This window comes from Arvicanthis niloticus, chromosome 9 (genome assembly GCF_011762505.2).
Source record: "Arvicanthis niloticus isolate mArvNil1 chromosome 9, mArvNil1.pat.X, whole genome shotgun sequence".
Classification (NCBI taxonomy): domain Eukaryota; kingdom Metazoa; phylum Chordata; class Mammalia; order Rodentia; family Muridae; genus Arvicanthis; species Arvicanthis niloticus.
Window position 1 is genome coordinate 30,733,110 of NC_047666.1, and position 23,613 is coordinate 30,756,722.

At 46.9% G+C, this 23,613-nt stretch overlaps 2 protein-coding genes and 1 long non-coding RNA gene across 6 annotated transcripts in view; 2 read left to right on the forward strand and 1 right to left on the reverse strand.

The window, feature by feature from the left end:
• Positions 1-19,212, reverse strand: part of Iqsec1 (IQ motif and Sec7 domain ArfGEF 1) — a 316,986-nt gene extending 297,774 nt beyond the window's left edge. The window contains exon 1 of one of the 4 annotated variants that reach the window (XM_034512266.2): positions 18,890-19,212. In XM_034512266.2, the coding sequence (XP_034368157.1) occupies positions 18,890-19,149 (260 nt within the window). In that variant the 5' untranslated portion in view covers positions 19,150-19,212. The remainder of the gene's footprint in view (positions 1-18,889) is intronic. The other 3 variants (XM_076940108.1, XM_034512269.2, XM_034512270.2) reach the window with 3 other exon arrangements.
• On the forward strand, positions 2,176-4,490 carry LOC143443485 (uncharacterized). Its single transcript, XR_013112524.1, has 2 exons — positions 2,176-2,270; positions 4,455-4,490. It is a non-coding gene; the product is annotated as an uncharacterized LOC143443485 (long non-coding RNA).
• LOC143443483 (uncharacterized) lies at positions 19,148-23,377 on the forward strand. The gene is made up of 2 exons (XM_076940115.1): positions 19,148-19,834; positions 20,343-23,377. The coding sequence occupies exon 1, from the start codon at positions 19,148-19,150 to the stop codon at positions 19,622-19,624; it is 477 nt and encodes a 158-aa protein (XP_076796230.1). The 3' UTR covers positions 19,625-19,834; positions 20,343-23,377.
• Positions 23,378-23,613: the final 236 nt, after the last annotated feature.

Here is a 23,613-nt window from a genome sequence, read left to right on the forward strand (position 1 = left end):
GCAATGATGAATGCCCCAGCACCGGCCAGTATGATTAGCTAAATCCTCTGCACTAGGGCTTAGGGAAAAGAAAGGATATGTCTGCAATTACTGTTTGCTGTAGACAATGGGAGACACCTGCAAACTGCAGCTGGGGCCACAACGTCAACAAAACTGCCACCGCCAGCGCAGAGAACCTTGCATCAGGAGTAGCCAGAGCCCCAACAAGCCCAGTTGAAAACAGCAGTAATGGAGACTTCATCACAATTAGTACAGAGGCTGGGGGTAAGCATGTTGGGGTAAGAGGCTACCAAGCTAGGCTTTCCTTTGTCCAAGTCAAGACCAGGCCAAGGTACTCTTCAGCTCCTAGGCCGCAGATCCAGCAGGGAAGTGAGAAAATGCCAGCAATATGCAAGCAGTCACTCAATGGCTACTCTGAGGGCCTACTATATCACTTGCTGAGACAACGGGAGTAAGCAAGACAAACTGTCTTCCAGTGGCACACATCCTCTAGAGAGACAGCTAATAAGAAAAAAAAAATCCACATGCAGTTCAAAGACTGGTGTTAAGAAAGAAAATAAGGATGAGGAGGGAGCTGAGGTGAGAGATGGATGTGGGAATGGCCTGGGAAGAGACACATCCACATGGAAACCCCCAAGATAGAGAAAGAGGCTAAAAGCAGAGGGAACAAATATAAGAAGGTAAAATTCTGGAGATGGAGAAGCTGAGTAACACTTCCATACAGCTGACTCTATTTTTGCATCTATCCCAAAGCAATTTGGCTTAAAAATCACAATTCAATAATTCTATTAAAGAAGTGAAGGCATAAGTAACTCACCTCTCAGGGTAACTACTCATCCAACTAAGTGCCTGCCCCAAACCCACCCTTATCTTTATCCATCATTCCTCTGCCTTAGTTTCCTCATCTGAAATACAGAGAACAACACCTAAGTCAAGGGTTATATGGGGATGAGTGACACCTGACACACCTAGCATATTATCCCCAAAACATACTCCCACTCTGGTACCCACCCTTAGCACTGAATGCCTGGCTTCACAGGAGGTTCATTACATGCATCCTCAGCTGCAGCATGTCCAACAGCAGTGAGGTGGGAGCTCCAAAGGTCCCTAACCTTGGAGAAGCAAATTCTAGTAGAGGTACATCATGGAATCTTACTCCATTTCTAGAGGGATGATAAGTGCTACCATAGGATGAGCTTGAGACTGTGCTACTCAGTGGAATAAGCTAATAACAGTATAGATGCTAAGAACTCTGTTTATGTCATCCCTAGAGTATTCACAGAGTAGCATGAGAGAAGCCCATGAGCAGAAAGCTGTCGGGGTAGTGTTTAGTGAGCTTCCATTTGGGAAGATGGGAGAGCTCTAGAACTTGGTTGTCCTGGGGGCTTTACAATGTGAGCATACTCAGTACCACTGACTGCACATCTCTAAATTGTGTGCAGTATAGATTTGTGTATACTCGTGTATGGTGTATGTGTGAATGTAGACAGCCATATAGGTGCCACTGCATGCATGTGGCGGTCAGAGAACAAGCTCAGGTGTCAGTTCTCAGTTTCCACCTTGCTTATAACAGGATCTCTTTGCTGTTATTCTGCTGTGCATGCTAACTAGCTCACAAGCATCTGAGAAGTCTCTTGCCTCTGCAACCCATTCCCGACCCCACCCCCAGGAACTCTGGAGTTGAACATTTAAGCTTATGAGTCTATCTTTTACACGGTCCTGGTGATTCAAATTTGGGTTGTCAGGCCTAAGGGGAAAAGTGCTTTTACACACTGAGTGTTCTTCCGAGTTCCACAATTTTTAAAACTAAAACAGTCCCCCTTTGAGGTTAAGAAAAAAAAAAAAAAAACCCCACCTAAGACATAGTAGGTCTTCAACTAATGTCCCCCTGTCCTAAGAACAGAAAAACACTGAGAAAATTGTGTATTACAAGGCTGGGTATGAGCTGGCTGGCCAGATTCTAAGGTCCCAAGCTGAGGTGTGGATGTGGACAGGAGGCCACCTAACCTTGCCACTCTCAAAATTGTGTTTTGTTCCTGCTCATGTCAGTCTGGGAGGACAGCATGCAAAAGCCAGCAACACAGAAGCTTTGCCCAGGATCATCAAGATCAAAAGATTTGCTGGAGTGGATATAAATAGCCCCAAAGCTCTGCTTCTGAGTAGGCCAGAAGCAGGGGCCATGCAGGGGAGCAACGGGGACCATGTAGGAGGACCTTTGCAAGGCCAGCTGGAAACAGGCTTTCCTGTATGAACAAGCTGCCCAGGCCCGGGTGAGTAAGTGAAGCCCATCACATTCTGCCTTTTTTTTTTCCAGTCTCAGTTTCAGGCTCACTGCCTGTCATTTCACTGCCTGTCACACTTCCTCTTTTGAAACACAAACTGGTTTTCAAATCCAAGGAGCAGCAGGCCTAGCCCTGTCTGTGGAAAGCTTTAGGCTTCTGAATAACCCACACAGGGGCAGAATGGGCATAGTTAGATCAGCAGGGCAAATGGTAGCTGTGGAGCACACAGGAAAAGCAGGCCCATGTCCTCTGTCCCCATCCAAGTCTCATTCTTGTACAGATTCTCATCAGTGTCAAAAGCAACCTGCAAAAGCATCACCTTCAAATGTGTGGCATTTTCTGACATGTGCCTGGCACCCCCTCCCCACTCACCCACCTTCTTCCTGCCCCATCAGCCTGGCACCCTGAGGACTGATGGAGCCTCACCTTGCAAGAAGGCTGGCACTTGGAGGTGCTCTGAGAGGGCTTGTTAGGTGAAGGAATACATGAATACATTAATGACAAATTCAGCATAGGTGAAGAAAGGAGGAGAGGAGGGGAAGGAAAGGAGGGTGAACCCAGACACAGTGCCTGGTGCCTGTCAGTCTCCCCCTCTTTGGAGCCTGTCTCCCAGGCTACCTCCTTCTGTTTCTGTTTCTTTGCTTTTCTGTCTTTCTCTTTATCTAAGATCTTTGTCTCTCCTCTCACTTCCTTCTGCCCTGTATCCTTTGTTTCTTCCCCATTTCTCTCTTTCATTGGATCTCTCCATCTCCTCTTCTCTTCCCTTTCTTCTGTCTTTCTAGCTTTCTCCAACTGCCTTTAATTTTATTCATGTCTCTCTGTCTCTTCTATATAAAAAGCACACTACAGCCTCTGCTTGCCAAGAAGTCACCATATTCTTGCACCCATGTTCCAAATGAAGAAGCATTTCCTGGACACTACAGGATGGAGCCAGCCTCCAGCCACAGCTCTTTACATACTCACCCACTTCAGCAATTTGGTTTCAACCAAACAGCACTTCCCAGATTAGGATCTAAGAAGTAACAGTATTCAATCTCAATGTCATAGCCTTTCACCTCAAAGTGAAATCAGAACCTAAGCCTGAGACATCCCTGAGGTCTCATACTAGGAAGTCTCCAAGGACCAATCACACATGTAACTAGCTAAGCCCTGACCTTTCAAAGGCACAAAACAAAACTCAGCCTATTAAGTGGCCAAGTGGGATGAGCTTTCAGGTTTCTGAGACCAAGATCCTGATAGAAATGTGCTCTTTAAACCAGGAGACTCTGGGGACTGGAGCAGGTTGTGCAAAGCCAGCAGCAGAGCCAACAGCCCCAGCCTCCATGTGGGAGAGGAAGTGATGGATGTCAGTCAACTTCCAGCACAGAAAAAAAAAAAAAAAAAAAAAAAAGCTCTGAACTTAGGCAGAAAGTGGCACACCTCAAGAAGTAAAACTTGACCCTTCTAAGAAGAGCACACAGGAGCACACAGTCCAAGGTGATTGAGTCCCTAAAGGACAGTACAAAAGTGGGAGCTGAGACTCTGGGCTATCTCTGTTCACATCCCCTTGTGGGACAGCCAGGGTGGTTGTTCTAGCAAGCTCCCTTACCAGGCTCAGAGGTGACAGGCTCAGAGAAGCACACACTTCCCCACCATGTAGCAAGGCAAAGAGGCAGGAAGTTCTGGCCCTGGGCTGCATCCCAGCCCTCCCTACTCCCATCTACATAATTGACAATTAGCTTGGGTCTTGCCATGGTCTAAGTATTTGTCTACCCCAAAATTCATGCACTGAAATCCTAACTTGCTAAGTGATGGAGTTAAGAATGGGATCTATGAATGGTCATAAAATAGAATTAGTGGCCTTATCAAAAGGACCCAGAGCTTTCCTCCTTGCCCCTCTTCTGCCATGTGAAGACAGAGAGAAGTTGCTGTCTATGAACCAGAGAATAGGGCCATAGACACCCAATCTTTCAGTGCTTTAATCTAGCTTCTAGATTGCAAGAAGCCAACTACTGTGGTTCAGAAGCCACGCAGTCTTGATGTTAGAATAGCTGGAAAGGGCTAAGACTGACCTGAAGGCAGCTTAGAACACGGATCAAAGAAACTGCATACAACAACAACAACAAAAACATTCTATGCAAGGAAGACGGGTTGTCATTATGATAAAGGAACAACTGCTTCTCTATCTCCCAGGTCTCCAGTGGAAGAAGATGGAATAGTTGGCATGTGGTAAGTAAAAATCTGGAAAGAAGATGGTGAACTAGCTGCTCCCACAACCCATCCCTGTGCCTTGAGTCAGCCCCTCACTGGGCTCTCCTACACATACATGATCCTGCCCTCTTCTGCCCAGGGGTTCAGGTTACTGGAGGGTCTACTGGGAACTATCATGACTATCCTCTGAAGAAATCACAGAAATCTAAGTCAGCTCCCACCCAGCTACAAAGCAGAACCCAAAGGCTTGACTATAGATGTATGTATAGTGGACCCCAGACATGGCAAGAATGCAACAGCACTGGGTTGGGAGTCATACAAACCAGTGTCACATCCAACCCAGCCAGGAGAAAGGCTTCACCTCTTTGGGTACATTTTCTCATCTAAAAATGAGATTGTGAAGATAAAACTAATTAGTAAATATAGGCAGTACTCAGTGTGTGTTTGAGTCCATCTACTAATGAAACCCTCAAGCCAGGAAAGCAGCTGTCATGAAGAAAATTGCAGTAGTTAAAACTTAGCTGTAATCAGGGTCACAGACGTTGTTGTTGTTGTTGTTGTTGTTGTTGTTGTTGTTGTTGTTGTTGTTAGCAGCAGCAGTATTTTTTGTAGTGTTGGGGTAGACTATAAGACCTAATCATTTTTAATCTTTTCTTGTTTTCTCTTTTGTCTTTGTTTTTTATTTTGTTTTAGAAACAAGATCTAAGCAGGGCAGTGGTGGCGCATGTCTTTAATCCCAGCACCTGAGAGGCAGAGGCAGGTGGATTTCTGAGTTCTAGGCCAGCCTGGTCTACGGAGTGAGCTCCAAGACAGCCAGGACTACACAGAGAAACCCTGTCTCGGGTAAAAAAAAAAAAAAAAAAAAAAAAAAACAAGAAACAAGATCTAACTATGAAGCCTTGGCTGAACTGGAACTTAGTATGTAGACCAGGCTAGCCTAGAACTCACAAATATCTACCGGCTCCTGCCTCCAGAGTTCTGGGATTAAAGACATGCACCACTATGCCTACTTCAAACCATAGAATTTTTTATGTGATTCTCCAAACAGAAGAAATTTTAGAAAACAGTCTGATAAATGAATTCATGTATTTATAAATGACATGAAGATATGACTTCCCTGATGTGAAGTCACTCAGTAATATGATACATATCACTGAGAAGCCCTGCAAAAACAAGCTGCAGGTTGAGACTAAAAAGTGAAACAGAAGTTCCAGTTTGGTTTTATCCTGTTCTTCAGTGACATACTCACATCGGGGGCATGGGTGAACCGCTTGGAAACCCTTGGTCTTGGACACAAAACAATCATAATATATTTGAAATGTGTTGCATTAACATAAGCAGGTGGGGGTAGGTACTCAAAGATGAACAGGATGTAACTGGCTCCCACCCCAGGAAAGAGAGGAGACAGGCAAACAGGAAGAAGAGCAGTTGGGAAGCTGCCAGAGGACCCAGGCTACAAATGGAAACTGGATACATATAAAGAGGAGACTTGTTCTAATATGGGTCAAACAGAAGAGAGGCTAAGATAGGAAACCTGTTCTTCCAAGAAGGTTCAAAAGGCAGGTACAGGGGTGTGGGATGAGCTTTCTAGACAAAGAGAATGGTATAGAAACAAAACAAAAAAAAAATGGCACATGTCTGAAAGAAGTGATAGTGTTGGGCATGTGGGAAAGCATAGAACCAATCAACCAATACATAGCCACCCTGCCTTGTGCATGTTTGTGAGCAAAAGAAAACATGCCAGCAAATAGATATAGATATGGATATACATATATACATATACACACACACACATATATATATAGAGAGAGAGATAGAGATATATGTATTTGTAACTGACTAGGTCTCTCATCAGTTGCTAACTGCAAGCCTGAGACTGGATTGCTTTATAAAGAATAAAGATTCATTGTGACCATATTCTGGAAGCTGGCGTGTTCAAGACAATAATAGTGAGGAGCTCATGAGGACCAGAGCTGCATTATGACATGGCAAAGCATACTACTTGTGAAACAGAGCAGCACTCTAATTTGGGTCTCCTCCATTTCTTACAAAGTCTCTAAAACTATCACGGGGCCCCACCCTCAAGACCTCATCTAATCCTAATTGCCTGCCAAAGGCTACAGCTCCAAACACTATTATCATATATGACTTTAGGGATTAGCTTTGCAACATAAGAACTTTTAGAAGATGCAGTAGAAGGACAGCAATAGCCAAGGTAAACATAAAAGGGGGAGGGAACAGGAAGGAGATAAATAGAAGGACACAACCTGCTGCCTGTTTACATTTAAGAAGACCCCAATTCTGCACACACCATGACATGTTCCTAAACACTCAAGACCCCACTCTCACATGTAGCCACTCTCTCCAACATGAGAGCCACCAGGTTGACCAGGGGTCTTGAAGATGCACCCTGTGTTCCTAGCTGGATGACAGCCCATCAGGATGATGCTGCTCATGATGAGTTAACAAGAGGAAAGAGCAGAATGAGAATAGGGACCCTCTTGGCTGACGTTATCAACATTGTATCCATGAATATGATTTTCCCCAGACTCCCTCCTGGGTGTTTTGGCTGCTTTACCATATGGCAGGAGTTAAAAATATAGCTCTGAGTGTGGGAAATGAAGATGAGATGGGTAAGCACTCTCAGAGTGACTAGGTAGGGGATCCTGCCTGCCCTAGCCAGTCTTCACCAAGGCTACAGGCCAGATCCCAAGCATGAGAAGCATCCCCAACTCTGTGGTCACTGGCCTCTTCAAACATACCACCAACCTCTCTGAGTGACTGTCAAATCCTACATCTGGAACTCCCCCCCAAAGGCTATGTGTTAAGAGCTTGGCTTCCAAACCATGAGGAAGGTTTTCAGAGTCCTAGTGGGAGATCTCCAGGCCATTGAGAGTGTCCATGGAGAACACTGTAGAACTCTAGTCTCTTCCTCTCTACTTAGTTTGCCAGCTATCATGGCACATGGCACAGCTTCCTTTAACATGCACTCCAGCCTCCATGTTCTACCTCACTCCAACCCCAAAAGCAATTCAGTCAAATAACTATGGGCTGAAACCTCGGGAAAACTGTGAGCCACAGGAAACCTTTCTCTACTTAAGCTGATTTTCTCAGATACTTTGTTAGATTAACACAAAGCTAACTAATACAGTGGCCCTACATGTAAAAGTCTCTGTGATAGGAATACATGCACAGAGAGGCAAGATCTGTGTCCCACCTGAGAGTAAGCCACACTGGAACTATCACTAAACTTGGAGAAAAGGGAGTGACGGAGTGTATGTTCAAGCACACCTAATGTGGGAAATTAAAGACACAATGAAAGAGCAGCTATTCTGGCTAGTTTTATGTTAACTTGACACAAGGTATAGTCATCTGAGAGAGGGAAACTCAGTGAAGAAAATGCCTCCATTAGGGGGTGTAGACAAGCCTGTAGGGCATTTTCTTAGTTAGTGATTGATGTGGGAGGGCCCAGCTTATTGTGCATGGCACCAACCCTGGGCTGATGTTCCTGGAGAAAGAAAGCAGGCTGAGCAATCCATGAGGAGCCAGCCAGTAAGCACCATTCTTCCATGGCCTCTGCATCAGTTTCTGCCTCTAGGTTTCTGCCCTGTTTGAGCTCCTGTCCTGACTTCTTTCAGTGATCAACAGTGATCTGGAAGCATAAGCCAAATAAGCCCTTTCCTCCCCAAGTTGCTTTTGGTCATGGTGTTTTAGCACAACAATAGAAACCCTAACTAGAACAGGCCCAAGTCTCATGCTGGAGAGTCTACGCTGGTCTTCCTACCTGGTTGACTGACAGGAGTAGCTGAGGTAACCTTCTGGAACTTTCAAGAGTATGTCAAAAGAAGTCTTACATCTCCCTCTCAGACCTTTTAGAACATTCTTGCCTGGCTGACTTCCTACCATACTAGAGAGGCTTCATATGGACTCTCCAGTCAGTGGTTCCAGTTGAGCCCAGCTTTTGAGACCCTTCCACAGGTGCCAGGCACATGAGTGAAGGCATTTGTTTATTCTTCAGACAAGCCCATCTCCAATTATATACTACAGAGCAACTTCCCTTGATGATACAAGGAAAAGAATAGCCTACCCAGGCCTTGCCCAAGGCTGAGATAAATCTTGAGATAAAATAAAACGGTGTTTGGGTTTGAGACTAAATTTTAACTTAGTTAAGACAGTAACAAATAGAACATGTAGAGTAAGTGACTAGCTGACTGGTTCACTCATTGAGTTATTGACTCTTTCTTTGCTAATTATTCATTAAAATCTAACGAGGGTCTATAGAAGTAGATCAATCAGTAAAGTGCCTGCCATGTAAGCATGACGACCTGACTTCAGATCCATAGCACCCATGTTAAAAAAAATTCAGAAGCAGTGCCTATGCCCATAATCACAGACTGGGGTGGGGGTGGGGGTGGGCAGGGATAGGAAGACCCCAGGGGTTCACTGGTTGGCTAACATAGCTGAAAAAGTGAGCTCCAGGGTCAGTAACAGACTCAGCCCATTTTGCCCCCTAAAATATGACGGAGAAGAGATTGGGGAAGATATGCAACACTGACCTCTGCCCTGCACACACACTCATATGCGTGCATGCACATAAACACATACACCTATATACAATGAAGAGAGAGAGAGAGAGAGAGAGAGAGAGAGAGAGAGAGAGAGGCAGAGACAGAGACAGAGACAGAGAGACTAGTAGCTGGGGACAGGGCTCCATTATAGGAACAGCAGAGACAACTTGTTCTCACGGTTCCAGGGTGATTCCCTCGTGCCCACGGTTTGTCGCAGATCTGCATCCATGTTTGCCAGCTTCTCCCCCAGGGTCTGGGATTCGCTGCCAACATCCCTGACCAGTTCCTGCCTCTGCCCTCCTTCTCTCCAGGTAAGAATGAAATATGTGTTCTGAAGCTGGTTCTAGTCACTGTTGAAAGCCAGGTGTTGATGTTCTTCCCTATCATTCTTCAATTGTGTTTCCCCTTTATCCCTGTCAGTTTTTGCTTCATGCATCTTGAGGTTCTGTTGTTTGGTATGTTTGTTTGCTATGGTTATATCTTCTTGAGGGACTGACCCTCTTTAGAATTTCCTTATTCACAATAGCAATCTTTTTCTCAAAATTTAATATTTTTTGCTATTGGTGTTTTTTATTTTTATTTTTTTTAACAAGATCTCACTCATTTTGTTGGCTAGCCTCAAACTCACAGAAACCTGCCTGCCTCCTGAATGCTGGTATTACAGATATTCACTACATGCCTGGCTGGTGTCGCCATTCTCTCTGTCTCTGTCTCTGTCTCTGTCTCTGTCTCTCTCTCTCTCTCTCTCTCTCTCTCTCTCTCTCTTTCTCTCTCTTTGGTTACATTTGCCTGGTATACCTTTTAAACATAATGGACTAACATTCAAAGAAGCTCCTAAAAGAATACCGCTCATCTGATGTGCTTGGATGATTCTTTCTCAAACCAGTACCTCCACCACCTTTGCCTCCCTGTGTTGTTCCCTTATTTGTACCATAGAGTTGTAGCAAGTGTTGACAATGACAATATAAACAGCCAATCATAATAGTGAATTGTGATTAATCATTATGACTAAGGGTAGGGACAATACATTTCATTCTTTTAAAATATTTATTTTATGAGTAGAGGTGTATATCTGTAAGTGTGCATGCATGTGGATGTAGGTGTCTCTTACTGAATGCCCTGGAGCCAAAGTTACACACAGTTAGAGCATTCCCTAGATGGCTGTTGGGAACTGAACTCCAATCCTCTGCAAGAGCAACAAATGTTTTAGATGCTAGCCATCCCCCCCCACCCCTTTTTGTTCCATTTTTTGAATAAGGAAATGTAGCCAAATAGTGGTGTGGGCTCTAAGAATGCCTTTGCTTTTGTTATTTAAGCTGGTACTCCCTATACCCTAGCTGGATCTATTAAAAAATGTCAACACTTGCTATTCCTGTCACACACTGGTTCCCCTGTGCCTCTACCAAATCAGGCAATCCAGAGAGGGAAATCTAGTTATCACTATCTCAGAACAGAGATGTGGAAACTGAGGCTCAGGAAAATTCATTTCTCATATTCAGGAGCAGAAAATGGAAGTGAAACTCAAGGCTAGAATGTGTCCCTGGATTTTCTACACTTGCTGTTATACCAGTTTCCATTCAGCTATGGGCTTTTCATGGACTCTGCAGCCCATCTGTGGTGGTTTGAATATGCTTGGCCCATAGGAAGTAACACTATTCAGAGGTATGGCCTTGTTAGAGAAAATATGTCACTGTCAAGGAGGGGCTTTGTGGTTTTGTGTGTGTGTGTGTGTGTGTGTGTGTGTGTGTGTTCCCATCTGGCCAGTGTGACAGACCCTCCTCTTGGCTGCCTGCAGAAGACAGTCCCCTTCTGCTGCCTATAGATCTAGATGTAGAACTCTCGGCTCCTTCAGCCTACACAGTGTCATGCTTTCCTCTATGATGATAATGGACTAAACTTCTGAAACTGTAAGCCAGTCCCAACTAAATGTTTTCCTTTATAAGAGATGCCACCACATTTATGGTGTCTTTTCACAGTCATGAAACCCTAACTAAGTCACCATCCATAAATCTCATCCCTATCATGGTCCCTGCAGCTGCCTTGTGGACCCTGCAGGTCCCAGTGCCACCAACACAGGCTTGTCATTTGAGCACTGAAGTTTGTAGAAACAGCAGAATCTCACATGACACCTTGGTCATGTTGCTGAATACTCCATAAGCTGTTTGCACAACACTGAGAGGACCCAGCTGGCTCTAGGACACTCTCAAGAAAGTCCCGTTAGCAAAACATGCTTCCTGCAGTTAGATGAGGACTTCCCAATCCTGAGCCAAGACCTTTGATTCTCTGTAGGTGCAACATACACTATGAAAATGTACACAGAGAGCAGTCAAGACCTCCACCCAGTCCACTAATGTACCTCTAACAAAGATGCTTAGGAACAAGGCCTGAAGAGGGTATAGGTTCCAGTTCCCCATATAACCACACGTCCCCACATATCCTATGTGAAAAAAATGAAAATGCACGTGCTACTTTACCACACAGATTTCCAGAAGGTTAGCAAATATACATATGTACAATAAGATATTCAAACGAACTCCAAGAGGAGTGTCTAGTATTGGCTAAGCAGCTAGAGAGCCCTTCCCACGCCTGTTAACAATGCTGCCCACAGTGGTCTTGCCAGCAGGGCGCTGCCACTGAGGCTGTTTTGCCATAAATGGTCAAGGTCTCCTATAAGCAGACTGATCTCTGCAAGGTGACCCAAGTATCACTAAGATGCAAAACTTGACACCCAAAGTTTAAAATGACAGATGTCTCTGTGTGGATGATAAAGCTGGAGTTAATACTAGTACCTTAACCAAAGGTCTGGGTGACTGAAACTGTACCACACCTAGAAAGGTCTCAAATGTTTCACATAGTGATAAATGCACTATGAGTAGCTTCAAAGCAACATAGTACAGTGAAGCATACTGACCATAAAAGGCAGGCAGACCTGGGCCCAGGTCCTACCTCTGTCACTGGGTGATGGTAGGAAAACTGCTAAAAAAAGGTCTTAAGATTTCATATCTGCAAAATGGGATGATAAAGCCCATACCTGTCAAGAGAGTCCAGTGTCAGTGCAAACATAAAAGAGACTCTGGGGCTAGGGACATAGCTCAGTTTGGAGAATGCTTGCTTAGCTTGTACAGAGCCATGAGCTCAACCCCCAGCACTGTATGTCTGTAATCCTAGCATTCAGGATATGAAGGTAAGACAATCAGATGTTCAAGGTCATCCTTGGCTACACAGCAAATTCATGAGACCCTGTTGCAATCAATCAATCAATCAACAGATAAATAAATAGGAAAATGAAATAGGTTTAGTTAATGTTATGGTTGTAATTTGATGCATTCTAGGAGCCAAGTAAGACTTCCTTACTTTCTCTTTTTTTTTCTCTTTTCCTTTCTTTTCCTTTGAAGATTTGTTTATTTTGTGTGCATGTGTGTTGTGCCTGTCTGTATGTATCTGCATTCAAACATGCCTGATGCCCTCAGAGGTCAGAAAGGCTGTCCAATTCCAAACAGAGTCACAGATGTTTGTGAACCACCATGTAGGTGCTGGGAACTGAACCCAGGTCCTCTGCAAAAGTAACAAGTGTTCTTAATTGCTGAGCCACTTCTACAACCCCTCTCTCCTATTCCTCTGTAGTTCTGTCCTCCTCCTGAAAGGAAAAACACATATTTCTAAATCAGGACTTAAACAAGGCACAACTTGGAATGGTTTAATCTAGTTTTGTTCCCTAGCCCCTGCCCATCTGACATATGGGTCCTGAGCAAGGTAAATGCATCAAGACTCATCTGTGCCTGTCTGGCTTCTGCCCAGCTGTCCCCATTCACTGACTTATCATAGCCACTCAGGGCTTCTCTTACTCCCTCATGCTCCCAAAGCCCTAGCTCAAATGACACCTCCTGCAGGAAGCCTGTGCTGATGTCCACAGGTGACCACTTACTTCAGATGCTCTGGGCCTGCACACTGCTTAGCCCCATTTTCTATTCCAACCCAAGCTCTATCTCTATTCATGTTTCCAAATGGAGGCAGTGGGGAAGCCGCCCTAACAAAGGACAAGAATCCTGCCTACCTGTGTGGCCCAGGAGCAGGGTGAATAGAGGTAGTAGCAATCACATGTCTGTTTCACTGAGCTCATCCCTGGGACACAGTAGGCACTCCATAAATGTTCACTCCCATCCATGTGTTTCTTAGTACCCTCAAGGGTACAGAGGCATGCAATAAAGCAAATATTGAAAAACTTTAATTGCAGAACCTGGAGGGAAGGAAGGGGAAGCAGTGTTCAGCTCTGCATGATTCTTTTTACTTTTCTATATTTGAAAATTCTGGAGCTAAACGATCCTTCAAAGCAATTTCGATGTCCTGGCTAACCCTGCTCCAAAGCTACCATCTATTGAGTCTTTGGTGGCAGATACCACAGGCAGTTCCTATGCCTGATCCCCTAAAGAAGTAGTCACTCTCATTTGTCATGAGATGACTTGGAGAGGCTGGAACTTACAAACTTTGAGCAAGTGGAAAACAGCTACATCAAGGGCTAGATCTTCCAACCCACTGTTAGATGAGGGCTAACTGCCCAGGGACTAGTCATGAGAACGCCTTAAAGGTCCTCCAGAGGAAGCCTAGAGCAGTTAGGGTGACAGGAGCATTACAACATCAAAGCTTCGTTGATGGAACCAGAGCCTTTTCCATACATAATACTTACTGACCACTGCATTCTTCATAACTCTGAGTTATCAGCTCCACAGAAAAGACCTGATACACAGGAATTCCATCTATGTCACTCAGCCACACTTAGCCTACAGTTGGGGAGATCTGGTCTGCAGCCTGACCTGTGTCTCTGCTGGGTCAGCATCAGCAAGCAGGAGATCCACTGAACTCAGATGACTGCATCAGTAGCTCTTATTCCCTTTCAGATAGGTCAGTTTCGCTTTCTTGGATTCCAGATTTGACAAACTCCCAGTTTGTCTATGTTTGTTTCTCTGCTGGCACAGTGGTAATTATTCCTATTGACACCCAGACAAGCACAGAACAGTGTACTTCCCAAGTTAAGCCAAATGTTGCTCTTCTATAAAAAATAAAATAAAGTAGCACAAACAATCCAATCAACTGTCAAAGCAATATCATAGACAAAATAACTGACAAACAGCCATCCTGATGACAGAACATGCCGATGTCCCCAAATGCCTGCCTCCTGTGGCCAAGCGCTCACACCTCCCTCCCCATGCTAAAGCCCTGAGGTCTGAGGTTTCTGCAGGCAAGGTGGCCTGAATCTGGTGTGAACACTCACGTCGAAAGCACTAGCAGCTCTCAACTGCAATTCACACACTGCACCACTCACTGTTTCTCTCAGCGCCAGCTAGATAAAGAAGCATTCCCTGATTTATTTTCTGGGTTGTAAAATAATAATTTGCTTAGCTTGTCAGACGGCTGGGAGAGAGCTTCAGAAAAACACTCCCTCATCTTTCTGTGGACTCTACCATCTGCTGGAAAAATAAGAATGGCTCACCCTGATCCCTTACAGTTTAATACATTTTGTCCAACTAGGACAAGTGTCCCAAAGTGTGGTGCAGCTTGTTCCTGACAGAGGGACATCTTCCCAGCACTGGATACAAGCTTTATCTTAGCTGGGAGAATAAGAATATTATTTAGTGGAAACATAAACACAGGGTCTCCTGCCACCCGTTTCTCAGCCACAGTCACAGATGAGGAGAAAAAGACCCTCTGAGCATCTCCCAGGCCCCTAGTCTTTGCTCCTAGGGAGAAAGGAATCTGCACATAAGAGTGCTCTGCCTCCTAGGCCCTACACCCCAGTTTTGGTACTTCCTAACCACTTTGAGGAACACAACTCAAAGGCTCCTTGCCAGGACCATCATAGTGCTTTCTGTGTTATCTGCCTGCTGCCAATTTGGACAGTCCAGTTTCCTCCTGCTACCCCCTCTTCTACAGCCACCCTTGAGCATATCCCTGAAATGAAGCACCACCATCATGGTTAATGTCACCACAAACCCAGGAAAAGCACTTTGTTTGGTAAGTCAACAGACACTGAATGCCACTGAAAAACCTCCCCCAGAGTGAGTCACCAACTCAGAGCTTCAGAAAAAAAAAAAAAAAAAATGTCCTCTCAGAGTGATGTGTGATGTGACAGCCCTTGAGGGCTGGAGCAGATGAGAAGGCGGAAGAGGCTGTTCCACTGGGCCTCTCCCCAGCCACTTGAGGCTGATGTTTACTTCTGCCAAGAAACTTCAGGAGATCAAAGGCTAAAAGGGGGTCACCTTCTTCTATCTTTTCCTCTTTACACAATCACCGCCCAAAGCATTGCATTGGTGACAAGACTGAATAGGGCAGAAGGGATCTAAGCATGCTGTGTACCTTCAAGCATTGGCCAGGAGCCAAAAAAGAATCCTGAGAAGTGGTCTGATCATTCCACAGTGTGAAAGGCAGGCAGGAGGTGAGCAAGATCAGAAGCCAAACAGTGTGAGATCCAACACTGGCTTACAACCAGATGGCAGAGCTTAAACAAGGCATGTGATCACTCTGAGCCTAGGTTTCACATCTGTACAATGGGAGCAGCAACTGTCTCTGCCTGATAGGAGTAATGACACATAAGGTATGAGCACACAGCAAATCCTTAGGGGATATTGTCATGCTCTCCTAAACTTGGCTCAATATATTCATCTGTACCTGCTATATGATGGTTCTAATACTTCTTCTCTTCCCAGGCTCTAACCATTCAAGCAACATACTCTGAGCACCTACAAGGTATCCAGAATGAGGGGAATGTACTTCTAGAAATGTATCATTAGAATGTAGCTGACTTCACACTGCATATGAGTGCTGATGTCAGGGGAAAATCAACGTCAATAACAACAGAAGCAAGTAACTCCCAGATAGCAAAGGCATCATGAATGAATGGATTTCTTCCCTGTTTTAATCTTTTCTCCCAGTGCTTGGAATAAATAATGACTCTTGGCACTAGAGGTCAAGACATGCAAGAAAGCCCTCTAAGGAAGAGCTTAAAGGTTTCTGGGATTGAAAGCTTCTAACATGTCTAGGCATCTGTGCCTAGTGAGATAATTATCAAGCTCACTCTTGTCTCAGGGAAAGCAGTGGACCCCTGAAACTCATCTATATAGTGAACAGGGAGTTCCTAACTCAGGCTGCAGTGGCTACCAGCTACCTAGAAAAAGGTCAGTCAGATCTTGTTCGACCAGCATGCTTGTCAGACCATCTCTTATAAGGGCTACTATATGCAAACAGAGAGACCTGAGAATGGCATCATCCATGCCCAAAGGTAGAGATAGAGCCCAGACCCCCAGCTCCATTTTCCCCCCAAACTGTGGCCCTGTATTGCTCTTTCACCTCTGGAAACTCAGCTAATAACAGTTGTCAGCTCCAGCAACCCTTCGCCACAGCTCCATCTCCCCCATTGCACATCTCTTGCACATAGCCTTTAAGTTTCCACCTCCTGCTTGGGCTCAGCTGATCCAAAGAATTGAGAAACTGACAGACATGGGAAGAATCTAGCCTGCATGAATTACCTACCAAGTGCCCATCCCCCACACACACACTCGTGTGTGTGTGTGTGTGTGTGTGTGTGTGTGTGTGTGTGTTACCTTAGGGAAAAAAGAATGGGAGGCAGCTAGGCTGATTCCTGCTTCATGTGCATTTAAGGAAAGCTGGGATGAGGAAAGGTCCTGTGACCTGTCCCCCAGTCACCAGCTGGGATGTGTAGAGCTGGGCCTTAGTCCCAAATTCATCTACCCACATTCTTTTCTTTATACGGCATTATTTATCTCTTCTGTGGTTCTTCCTATATCACCAAATATTATCTCTGATGGTTCTGCATACAACAGGTACTTAATAAAAGCTCTCAAAGGGCATTAGTCACCACACACTCTTTCACATCTTTCACATCAGTCACTTTATTTACATAACCTGGACACAAACCCCTCTATGTTTGGAAAAGCAGCCCCTAGTGCCCCAGGGCCCCCAGCACACAACAGTTAAATACTATCTCATCTCGCAGAACTAGAGGAAGGATATGAGGTCTTTCCTGCCAAAAGAGGAAGGAATTGGTACTCCTTTTCCTAAAGGACTAGGAAATTAGTTGCAGACAGGAAAACGGGGTTGGTATGCTCTGTCTTGAAGGGACCCTCCTGTTCCTTGTCCTAACCCCACTCCTCACAGCTCCTTATCATGGGGTCTATATTCCAATATCATAGTATGTCCCAGTCTGTGAAAGCAGTAGATTCTCCAGCCTGCTCCAAATCTGCTAGGTCAGAATCCACATAAAGCAAAGAAGCCCAGACTCCTAGTGTGCATATTCAAGTTTGCAAACTGCCTTGAATCTAGACTGTAGAGAAAAAAAAACTGTGCTGCCTCTTGCGTTCCTTAAAGGTGACACCATACTTTTTTAAGGTGACACAGGCTTTGGCTGTGCCTCTAGTAGGGGGGAAAGCAAAGCCAGATGGTCTCCAAGCTGGAATCTTATGAAATAAAATTTCAGCATTTGCACCCTCTGACCTCCTCAGCCAAGACCACTGTCTGGATGGACAACGGAGACTCCCCCAAGGCAGGGAAAGAAACCTCTGCCCCTCAGCATTCTCCTGTCCACATACTCCTGCTGGTCAGTAGGGGTGACTTTGAAAGAATCTATGTCTATCTCCTGGGATAGTGTTGTAAGGCATCAGTCCACCAACGTGTGTCACTGTTCCCTATCAAAACAGGAATGTGTGTCCCTGCCCTGGTGCCCCCTCCCTAAGCTTCAAGAGACTTCATTTGGGCAGCCCAGACTTTCCAATCTTGCATCTAGCATGGGCTGACCCACAGCTTCTGTGAAGGGGACTAATGAAGAGCCTCAGAACTAAGAGCTCCCTCTCTGTGCTCTCAAGTGGAAGAAGAAGCCCTTAATCAATGACCCCAGTTAGGAGCTAGCCACAGTCCCCTATCTCCTAAATGAAGAGAAAGCAGGGGTGAGTACAACACCTCAACCTGCCCTCTACAGAGCCACAGAACTCTGCCACATTCTGGCATTCCAGACCCTCCACCCGTACACACAATTCTTCTCTTCCAAAGAGTGGACCAGCCCTAGCACAAATGTTCCAAGCAGGCTGTAGCAGGCCTTCTGTCCCACGGCCATAGCAGGATGCAGCCGACGTAAGGTAGGAGAAACGCTGTCTCCAGTGCCTTGATTCCCATTCCAAGGAATCAGATTTCCTATCTGGAGTCAGTGTAACTCCCTCCTCCAGCATTTCATGCCCAGAGGCTCTCAGGTCGCTTATTCTAGAGCTACCGACCACATCGAACACTTTTTCTAGTTGACCCCTGACAGTCCCAAAGGCAACCACAGAAGGAGTAGGCAGAAAGCTTGCGGCAAACCAGGCAACTCCATCCCAGCTTCACCTAAGCCCCCAGCCTAGAGACCGAGCCCCGCCCAGATGTGCCCAGAAGACTGCTAGCAGGGCTCCGGCACCAGCACCCAGAGGAGGCGAAGATGCTGCAGGCTGGAGCTCCCGGGACGCCAGGGGCCAGGGCGGTGGGGATGTGCCTCCCCGGCGTCTCCTTAATCCTCTGTCCGAAATAGCCGGGGTAATCTCGGGTCGAGGCAGGGGAATTAGTGTCTTGGGGGAGGAGGACGAGTCCCCGGGGCTGGACGGCGCAGGATCGGTGTGGAGAGCACTAAGCATGAGTGGCCCAGGCGGCCCCTGGCAGGCGGGCGCTGCACGCGATAGCCGCGCGGCGAGGTCAGGCCGGATGGCAGTTCCGGGAGGTCCCGGGAGCGGCAGGGTCCGGCCGAGGGACTCACTCCACAGCCCCCTGAGAAGTTCGCGCGTCCCCGGCACGCCCGCTCCGCCGCTCTGCACTTACTTGTCGCGGCGGCTGCCGAGCTCCGGGATGGCGCCCAGTGGCGAAGGGCTCGGGTCCGGGCGCCGAGCGCACGCGGCCAGGTGTCGCCGGTGCCGCTCCAGCAGGCCGGCGTTCTCACGGCTCAGCCGCGCCACTTGGCGCTCCAGCTCCTCGATGCGCCGCCGCCGTTGCGCCAGCAGCTCCTGCTGCGCCGCGACGATCCGGGTCAGCTCCTGCAGGTACTCGGCCGCCGTTCCGGGGGGCTCGGCGGCGCTCGCCATGGTCTCCACGGCGGATGGCCGCGCCTCAGGCGAGCGGACAGCGGGGCGGCGGCGGCGCAGCCATGGCTGCGCGGTGGGGACGGAGGCGCGGCACGGCGCGGCGCGGCAACGGGGCTCGGCCCGGGGGGCGCGGCGGCGCGGGGCTGGCGCGGCTCCGCCTCGGCTCCCGCCTCCGCCGGCGGACGCCCAGTGCCTCGGCGCCTCCCGCTTCCCCGCGCCGCCGCCACCCCGCTGCCCGCTGCCCCACCGACAGGCAGGGGCCGACAGGGCACGGAGCTGCGGCCGCCGCGGGCAGACGAGGAGTTTGCAAAGTGCCGGCTGCGACGCGAGAGGGAGCGGGAGCCCTACGATCGTAGAGGGAGGAGGTGCCTGTGAGGGAGGGCGCCGCCTGCCGGGCCCGCCTCTCCACCCGGAGCGCCTTCCTCCTCAGTGCCTCTGCAACTCAGAGCCACCACTGCTGAGCCCCTCAGCCTAGACCCAGCCCCGCCCCCTAAGCAAGCCTCAGGTCCCTCTGCTCCTATCCTAGCGCTTAACTTCGGCCCCGCCCCTTTGGCTCCTCAACCCAATCCCCTAAATCCTTCAGTCCCGCCCCCTCATCCTCTAGTCCCTCAGCCCGGCTTCCTTCAGATCCTCCGCTTTCTTCTTCAGCCTCCGCCCGGTCCCCTCAGCGCCTCAGCGCTGTCCGGTAAGTCTTTCAGCCCCGCCCCGTCAGCCCTTCAGCCCCGCCCCATTCCCTCAGCCCCGCCCTCTTGGCGCCTCAACCTCTCTCAAGTCCACACTCTCAAGTCGCCCTTCAGCTTTGCCTCCCGACGCATCTCAGCCCCGCCCCTAAGCTCTGGGTACCTCCCCCCTTCTTTTGTACCCTCCTTCGTCTCAGTCCCGCCCCTTAGAGGCTCAGCCACGCCCCCTTAGCACCTCAGCCCTTCACTCTAAGCACTCCCCCTCCAACACGCCCGTTCCCGCACCCCGCCCTGTCCCTCAGTCCCGCCCCCTTCACAGCCTCAGCCCCTCAGCTCCCAGACCCTAGGCCCCCCTCCTTAGTCCTTCAGCTCCTCTTAGCCTCAGCCTTTTCCTCAGTTTCCCTCAGTCCGATGTCCTTCCTCATGCCTCAGTCCCTTAGCCTTCAATCAGCCCCGCCCTTTAGCGAGCCATGCGGGTGTGTTTTCAGAGCTTCTCAAGCCTGTTTCTTTCAGTGTACTTGAGCACCTTGACCCCAAGCTCTTCCACACTCCAGCTCCTCCTTTCTGGTCGCTCAGACCCTCGTCGCTCAACCTCAAGATCTTCAACCCTCCATCCTCAGCTCTTCAGCCAGCAGACCACCCAGCAGCACTTCCTGTCCACTCTTGCCAACCACTCTGTCATACAAAGGTTACTTAAAAGAAATGAGGAGAACTGTACGTTAGTGCTACTGACCCATGATTTTAGGTCGTGTGAACAGAAAAACATGTAACTCGTGAGCTGTTTGGCATATTTTACAGGCCTACATCTGCTAAAACACAAGATATGCTTTGTAGCATCAGACACTACTAGTCTCACAAACTGCCGTTTCCTTATGTAATCTAAAGGTAGCCAGAAAGCACTGAGACCTGCAGCAATTACCTTCCCTCGGAGTCTCAGCTTGCTCAGGCATAATACTATTTCTTGATTGTGTGAATCTTCATAATTTTCATATACCAAATTTCTTTGAACAAAATTTATTTATGTTTTGTCTTCTTCGGGTTTAAGGATTCTTTCCTTTTTTTTTTTATTTTCTAGCAAACGCTTTTAAGGCTATTAATTTGCCTCTGGGTAAAGCCTTAACTACATCTCTGACATTTCTAAAACTTTATTATGTACATTTTGAAGGCATGGCTTTTGTTAAGACTGACATTACTCTGGCATAACACTGACTTCACTAACTCATATTTGCTAATATCCTTCTAGACACTCCTTGAGAGTTTTCTGATCATATCTACAGAGAGGGGGAGAATGAAAGTAGGGCCCTCCCTGGGGTCATCGAAATCATCAAGGTCTTTTCTCTCAAGTAGATGTTATGTATACATCACTCTAAATGAAATATTTAATGTTGTCCCTTGTCAAGGCTACTTGACATACTTCAAAAAACTTGATGTTATCTTTGTAAATCTTGTAAGTGTCCTGTGAAAACCAGTGTTATGCTACATCCCATTTGTATATCTAAAGTGCATAATGTTTTGATTTTTACATTTAAAATAGTAGTCCTGGCTGTCCTGGAACTCACTCTGTAGACCAGGCTGGCCTCGAACTCAGAAATCCGCCTGCCTCTGCCTCCCAAGTGCTGGGATTAAAGGCGTGCGCCACCACCGCCCGGCTAAGCAATGACTTTCTAGTGAACATTTAATAGCCAAACAAAAATCCCTTGGGTCATTTGCCCATCTCTGTTGTGTAAATGTTCCCATTATGGCAGACTTCAAGCTATGGGTTAAATTCAAGGACTATGGGTACATCTGGGATAAGGGCACAGGTAACATCCAGACCAAGCATGAGCCAACTTGAGCACACCCAGCTGTTTATAGTAGAGGGTACATACAGGGTGTTTTGACAGCATTACACAATGTAATCATGAGCTTCAACACGAACCTGGTCATAACAACAGCATGTGAGCAAAGAGCTTCCCTGTGGGGCCAAGGAAGACTGAACCAAGACTGGGTCTGTAGAATCTCCACTCTTCCTCCTGCTCTGTACTAAGCTGAACAGTTCCCCCCAGCACCTCTCAAAATAAGAGACCTAAAACATCCATACCCTGCCATGTATGCCTAGCTTGGCAAGATGGCCAAGCACAACCCACTGGTTACCTTCTCGGTTGCGACATCCTCTATTCTCCCTGGCTTTGATCTTCACTGCTGGACACCACATGTGCTGAGTTCAGATACCTGTTTCTAGACTCAACTACCAGCTATCTGTATAAGTTCCCCTAATGCCCCTGCCCTTGTCCTAGACACATAGATGAACAGAACAGTAGGTCACGTAGGTGAGGATAAAGCAGAGGTGTTCTAATATGATGAACCAAATAAAATAGTTAGGACTGTCCAATCAGACTCCATCCCTAGTTTAAATTCCACAGTGCACAAGAAAGGAGCAGAGCCTTCAGCTTCCAATGAGCACACAGTACTAACTGCTGTGGCTGCCCACAGAGGATTTCACTTTAGGACAAAGCCCTTGTCATGATACATGCTGGCAGCTAATGGCTCCAAACTCAGATTCCCTTTGGAATTCGCCCTATGATGATGGGTCTAACTTGGAATTGGCAGGTTTCTATCTCCCATTCGTAGATGACTATCATCCCAGAACTAATTCATAAAAATTTCCACAGCCAGGCCCTCTTGCTTCAGTGGGCCATGCTGCAGGGTCATGCCAGCTCCAAAGCTCCTTGGATGACCACCAGGGACCTCTACAGGGTCTATACATCTGCTCAGCTTTAGCGTAGCTCCCTGCATCCTTAGCAGGTGCCATACCCAAAAGCACTCCCAGAAAAGCCTAGACAGCCAGCTCTGCCTCTGAATCTCTCTCTCTGGGGAGTCACCTGGGGACTGCCATCTTTACCCAGTCTCCCATCCTTGTCTTCACACTTTCACTTTTTCCTTGTTCAGATTTATAGAATGTATACTCCACACTATGATTCAAGTTAAGGTCCAAGTTATGCTTTCAGCATAAAATCTGAGATACCATTAACTTCCTTTTCCAGTATTATAATTGGGTAAATTAAAGGCCAAGTAGTGCATATTGAACTGAAGAGGAAGAAAAAGGAGCTGTAAGCATGCCAGGGAAAATAAAGGAAACAAGACTTAGGAGATGACAATGAGAATGGATTGTTTACGATCATTTATTAATCTTTATACACATGCAGTGAGAGCATCCATTCTTTTAATATCATCTTTGTTGTGGAAAACACATCTTTCTCCTTAAAAAATCTTCTTGGGAGCTCTCTGGCTCACAGCTAGAACTTGAGCTGGCTGCTTTCTGGGCCTGCTACATGGTTCATTGGGGATTTCTTGGCAGTATGCTTCTGGATTGGGTCCACTGTTTCTTGGATCCTGTGCACTCTTTCTTGAATACATTTTCTATTTTGCAGTGTACATCCTCAAGTAGTTCTTCCAGAGACAGCCTGTGAGAAGGTCTTTGAGTCCTTATGTGTCTTAAAGTATTTATTTTGCATTTACATTTGATTGATAGTTTGGCTGGGTATGGAATTCCAGATTAAAAATCTATTTCCTTGGAACCTGGAAATGCTGGCTCTGTTTTTGTATCATTTAATGTTGCTGATGCTAGCCTTCCTTTAAATAGGAGATTCTCTATAGGAGAATTCTCTATAGGAGGGGTGCTATGGTCCCTAACCAGGACATTTGGAAACCTGGTGGAGATCATTTCTGGTCATCCCAATGACTGTGGATATTCTGTTGATGGATAATGACATGCAGAAGAGTCCCATCTAATAAAAACTACCAT

Bases quoted from the DNA above. Each gene is read 5' to 3' on its own strand.
- LOC143443483 (XM_076940115.1), top strand. From the start codon at position 19,148: ATGGTCTCCACGGCGGATGGCCGCGCCTCAGGCGAGCGGACAGCGGGG.